Source organism: Hippocampus comes, unplaced genomic scaffold, assembly GCF_001891065.2.
Source record: "Hippocampus comes isolate QL1 unplaced genomic scaffold, H_comes_QL1_v1.1 scaffold275, whole genome shotgun sequence".
Taxonomy (NCBI): domain Eukaryota; kingdom Metazoa; phylum Chordata; class Actinopteri; order Syngnathiformes; family Syngnathidae; genus Hippocampus; species Hippocampus comes.
Genome location: NW_017804971.1, coordinates 1,452,300 through 1,458,263, shown reverse-complemented (window position 1 = coordinate 1,458,263; position 5,964 = coordinate 1,452,300). Strand labels below are relative to the sequence as shown.

Sequence of the window (5,964 nt, the reverse complement as noted above, 5' to 3'; positions counted from 1 at the left end):
GTTCTGTCAGTCGTCATCTGTACCTGTGGGTAAAAAACAAAAAAAACAAAAAAAAGCAAAAAAGGACGTTTCGCTTCTCTCACAGAAGCTTCTCTCACAGAAGCTTCTGTGAGAGAAGCGAAACGTCCTTTTTTGCTTTTTTTTGTTTTTTTTGTTTTTTACCCACAGGTACAGATGACGACTGACAGAACCCTTTCTACGAAACAACTGAAATACTAAACGACCATAAAAAGAAGACAACGGCCACCTTGGCAAAGGTAATAACAACCGACCTGTTTGAGGAGTTCTCCGTCCTCTGTGGCCGAGAGGCAAGCCTGGACGCAGCTCTCCACAGAGCGGTCTACAAGCTTCCCGGCTTCGATGAGCTGCTCCTGGCAAACCGGGGAGCTGATCGTGGGACTCACCACCTACAAGCACATGGAAGGAAATGTCATGATGATAAAGAGAGATGAACACTTGACAAGGTTTATTGCGGTCGATGCAGTACCTTGGCACACGCTACCAGCTGCGAGGTGGACAGGGCACACTGAGTGGCAGCGGCAATGACTCGGTTCTGAAGAACCGTGTCCTCTGCGACCTGGGCCACGTTCTTTGCCTTCAGGACCAACATGGCGGCGGCATTGGCCACCGCCTTGGCCAAGTTCATGAGGACATCCTGCACAGGAAGCAAAACCAAAAGAATCATTCACTCGATTTGGAAATGTAACACATATCTTGGATGGAGGGAATGCAGAGGTGCAAAAAGGTCTTCAATTTCCCCACGTCACACACACAAGCACGACTACATCATCCAAAAGGGGCGATATTAACGTTTACGTGTCAATGTCACGCACGAGCTCCAGTGAGCCTAATTTCTGTTCATGTCAAACATGGAGTACTGCCCTGATTTTGATGCAAAAGAGCGATGCAGCGAGGATTGGCCAGGAAAACGCTACGTTCCAACCCCCAATAGCACACAAAGGTGAAAACGCACCATTAAACCCAATTATCATGGTGCAAAGTCTAGCATAATACCAAAAGACAGAAAATCCGCCCGCGAGCACGGTCGCACAGCACTTTCGTTTTATGTTGTCAAAATTGTTTTATGTTGTGTTACTGTTCCAATCTGAAATCTTTCACTGAAATTGCAAAAGCTATTAAAATTTACTGGTTGCCCTTGCATAGCCGCAACTATGACTTTTTCTTCCTTTTTTTTTCTTTAACGCTCACCTATTTTTGCTCCCACAGCTCTTGATAACAAGCTTTTCTGAAAATTTGGGGAATTATATAGGTGTGTTTTGGTGAAAAACAACATTGTGAGGGGAAACTGATTTGTATGGGACCATAATGCAGACTGTTAACTGATTATATGAGACAATTTATGCTTTTGCATGTGGTTTTTGATCAACTAAATTGATATTTAAAGTGTGATATTCATGAATAATTAATACTGTACATTATCAGCCGTCATGTTTTTCCTTTTCTGTAATATGATTGGTGGACAGCCTCGGAATGCTTGAATACTTTTTCAAAATAGTCATGATAGCTGAAGGTGTAGACACAGCTTGAAGCGCACCATTTTGACAAGTGAATGAGCACCATGGTTACCTGGAACCTCTCATCTGTTTCGTTCTCTCCAATCTGGCGGAGGAGGTCTCCACTGGCTTGGCCGATGCTGCCTGCTGCTGTCAGCACCGTCTGTCTGGGCTAAAACACACATACGCGCGCACACACTGCTTGACAAAGGGCTCCTCCTGAATCTGTTTGAGGTATTTCACATTGCCTGAGTTCTGCATTTCAAAATATTACAACATGAAAGAGCATCTCTAATTCTCCACCATCGTTAGACAAACACACATACAAGTGCCGACAGTAAAGGGACTGATAAGGGCTATGCATTTTTATGAGCTGACAAATGTTTCTCCTACTGCAGGAGAAACAAACAACTTTGAACAAATGTCAGGAAGATCGTTACAGTCCTGCAGCACAAGTCCATAAACTCCATTATTCATTAGTACGCGAGTCAACAGGCCACTTGCTGTCTTCCATTTAAGACTGAAAATGCCTTGCAGCCAGCGTCACATCAGTCACAAGTCTTTATGCAGTCAGCACAACATACATGCACATTTAATAAAATGTCAAGACAGAGTCGTATTACTCAGAGATTGCACATTTCATTCCGGACCTCTACGCGCGTAGTTAATTTGGGCACAACAAAGAAAAGTAATTATATGGAAAGCCCCGTGTGTCACCAGAACAAAACAAACACACAAAAAAAAGAAAGAAAGAAAAAACTTGCTTGCTACCTTGTCCTTAAAGTCCATTCAAATAAACTGCCAATTAACATTTTAACCTCTGAAATATGACGCTGAGTTAAAAAAAAAAAAAAAAAAAGCTGTATTTGTCATTTTGATATTCTTGTTTTAGTTTAAAAGGTGAGGAATATAACACTCATTGAAGAGAAAGGATTGGGTACATTCAACCATTTGAAATGCCAATCTTAAATAATTGTTGAATAATAATTAAAAAAATAAGAATAAACCATACATAAAGGATAACAGACAATATATATTTTAAAATCAATTAACAATATTTAAATAATATTTTGATTCAAAATAAAAACTAAAAATGTGCAAAGAACAACTGTATATTGTTCATATAGGGGAAGGAAGACAATACTGTAATTATAAAGTGATGTATTTTACATTCAGAAGTATTTTTGGGGGTCTATGGTACAATTTACAAATCAATCCCTCATGGACTTTGCCTAATCCTTGCAAGCCCCAAACCCAATGTGGGTTTGGGGCTTGCAAGATTGAACAGCTTCATTCTTTGTCCATATGACACCCACCCACACATTTCAGTGATAATCAGCTGCCTATTTTTAAACATTACAAACAGATGTCTTGTTTAAGTCACAGCAAATCAACCTGCCATTAACGAGTGATTCCCCTCACCTCTCCGGAGGCTGGCTCCACGGCTTTGAGCAGGTCAGACACGGCTCCCGCTAGTGTCCTGGCAGCCTTCATCAGGTCGTTGCCGCTGCCCACCTCGTCTTCCATGAGAGCCGCCAGCAGCTTAACGCCCTTTGACATCTCGGTCAGGTTGGAAGAGATGGTGGTGATGGCGCAGCCCACTGCCGTGTAGTCCGTGTCAGTCGGGTCACCTAGTGGGAAGAAATGATTCAAAAAGTGACATTTTGAAGAAAGAGGGATTAGAGAGACATAAATAAATAAACGAACATGGTGGCGGCTACTGACCGGCAGTGAGGTTGACGACGGAAGCGGTTCCTGCAGTGATGGCGTCAACCTGAGAGTGAATCTCGTGTTTGGATTCGTCCATCTTGTTCTGAATCCAAACCTTGGAGGCCTGCACACAACATCAGACATGTGCGGATTAAATGTATTCATGAGATACACAGTACAGGGTCATTGAAAAGTAAGTACTTTTGTCCATAGAGTGTATGTGACGTTGTACTATGGCTGTGGTCACATTCATGATCGAAACACAGTACATACCATGTCCTGTCCTAATGGAAGCAGATCGTCGACCTCCCCGAGGTCAATCTGGGCCTTCTGCACGGCCTGCATACTGGTGTTAATGGTTCCCATTAGAGCTTGCTGGGCTGAACTCTGCAAAGGAAAACAGAAGATCTTTGAGTAAAATTTCCAATGGGAAGAGAGTAACTCCTTTCCTCCAAGTATGGCCTGCACCATTTTAGGACTGTTCCATTTCATCATTAAAATCATCAAAACATTGATGTTGACAGTGAACTTCTAGATTACGTCAAGCAAGTTAGACAGCAGAACTTAGCTGGTCTGGTGGGGCACTGTACCAAGTCATGACAAGCTGATTTTAAATAGTAAAATATTTTTTTTGCCACTGGCCCATTAAGTAAAAATTTCACTTGAATCATTCTGTGAGCCAGCATAGGCTTACCAACGGCGGCATGTGTCCACGATGCATCTGACCCATGGTGATCTGCTGCTGAGGAGACGGCATGGAGCCCACGCTGAGCGACTCGGTGCCGATGGAGCCGGATCGGATCACTCCGGGAAGCGCCACGGAGCCGTGTTCCGCCCGGCCCACGCGGTTAAACTGCTGTTGGAGGATGGTGGACCTGAAGGCGCGACCGAGCAGCATTAGTTGGTGACACACAACAAAACAAAAGAAAGATGAGATCGCCTCGACAGGAAACTGAGACGAGGACGGCAAAATGAGTCTGGGCGTCTAATCAGGAAATGTGTGGATCGAGCCTTCGCTTTTCCAGTGCGACAAAATTTCCTCGAGAGATTATCTCCCGGGATAAAGTCCTGAGGAGGAAGCACTACTGTGGTGAAATGAAGTCCTGGAGGAGAGATGTGTGAACTGTGTTGGTATGGATGAGGAAATTGGGGGGGAAAAAAAGGACCCGGTGTGATATGTTGTTTTTGTTAAGACTATGATGTAATAACATTGTGTTATTGTAATAACACCATCGTGTTATTGTAATAACACCATCATATCACAACTGATAAGAATAGACTGTCGCTCAAGCTTCTGCGTATTAGTTATTCTTCAAGATTATAGAGGTCTAAAGACTTTCTTTCCTCATTCAGCTGACTTTTCGCAAATAATTTCTGGGAGGGGGAAAGCGGTGGTGGTGGTGGTGGGGATCTTGTATGATGACAATAAATAAATGTTTTCCTATTTTGGTGTGTCTTACGGACTTACTTTTTAGGGGATACAGATTCTTCAAGCATGGTTGCTTCCTCGTCACCCTCCAGTCCAAAACGATCCTTGCTTTGTTTCTGCACAGGGTTTATTAAAGAGAAAAATATGCCTTTGTTTATGAAATATAGTATACAGCTTGTCTTGGGTTGAAAAAAAATGAGTAGATTAATCTAGCAAAAAGGTGCTTCAACAAAGTAGAAGTTTGTGTGCACACAAATAGATGTTATCTCCCTTTGAACGATGGCCGTTTGCTCATGTGGTGAACGCCTGCCTCACCTTTTTCAGGATGATGTCGATGTAACCCGCAATGAGCTGGGAGATCTGCTCGCCTTCGGTGGTCTGCACAGAGTAGTAACTCTCCTGGTACTCACCAAAATCCTGCACAAACAAAATTAAACACAGTCATTTCAACTCTTTAAGCTTCCACAGTAAATAGAAAAAACTGACGACACCCAAACCCAAGTTAATTAGCGGTTCACAAGGAAGGAGGTTAATCCCACCAAGCAAGCACTCATCTGAATTAACGCATGAAAAGGGAGGCCAGTACGGTTGTTTCTGCAAAATGTAATCCGCGTTGCTCAGTGACATGTGGCTGCACAGGCAAGGTGGAATATCGATGAGTGAGGAGAGGCGTTCGGTCAAACAAGTGCACGAGGGAATTTAAGAAGTGAGAGAAATGGTCGGGTTGACTGAGCTCTCAGAGTGCTGATTTATCAACAGAAAAAGGTACGGGCCAAGTGCGCCTCAGGGTGAGGGGAAAGGAAGAAAAAGACAAACACTGCGCATTTGTGTGGAGAGGAACGACCAAACGGTGGAACCACAAAATATGAACACAATTTCTGGTGTGAAACAGAATAAATACAGCAGAGTGCTGTTAAAAAAAAAAAAAACGCACTTGTTTGTTTCCATTCTAACTTCATCCTAAAAAACACATGTCATGACCTGGGATTACAATTTCAGCATCACGGGAATCTCATGGCCAGTGGTAGAGTTGGATTGAGTTGAGTCGTATTTTACAATCAAAGACCGAAAGTCTCACGTAATATGCAGAAGTCTTGCATGTTGACATACACGGCAGACTTTCTTTGCGTGACTTTACAACCATCTATTACTTGGAATTTGAGTAAATTAACCAAATCCAAACTGTCTGACTTGCACTTCAATATTTAACTATTAAATATGATTTTAAAAGTACTTTAATATACATACAGTGTAGTATACTTTATTTTTTTTTTAATGTAATCTATATTCAGATACACACACACACACACA

The 5,964-nt window shown here is 42.5% G+C and overlaps 1 protein-coding gene across 2 annotated transcripts in view; it reads right to left on the bottom strand.

Moving 5' to 3' along the window:
• The window catches only part of tln2a (talin 2a), a 90,417-nt gene that overhangs the window by 46,135 nt on the left and 38,318 nt on the right, over positions 1-5,964 (bottom strand). For both annotated transcript variants that reach the window (XM_019891240.1, XM_019891248.1), the window contains exons 12-20: positions 4,969-5,070; positions 4,693-4,769; positions 3,919-4,099; positions 3,498-3,611; positions 3,240-3,348; positions 2,937-3,145; positions 1,588-1,686; positions 488-655; positions 273-407 (exon numbers count right to left, since the gene is read on the bottom strand). In XM_019891240.1, coding sequence (XP_019746799.1) covers positions 273-407; positions 488-655; positions 1,588-1,686; positions 2,937-3,145; positions 3,240-3,348; positions 3,498-3,611; positions 3,919-4,099; positions 4,693-4,769; positions 4,969-5,070 — 1,194 coding nt within the window. The remainder of the gene's footprint in view (positions 1-272; positions 408-487; positions 656-1,587; positions 1,687-2,936; positions 3,146-3,239; positions 3,349-3,497; positions 3,612-3,918; positions 4,100-4,692; positions 4,770-4,968; positions 5,071-5,964) is intronic.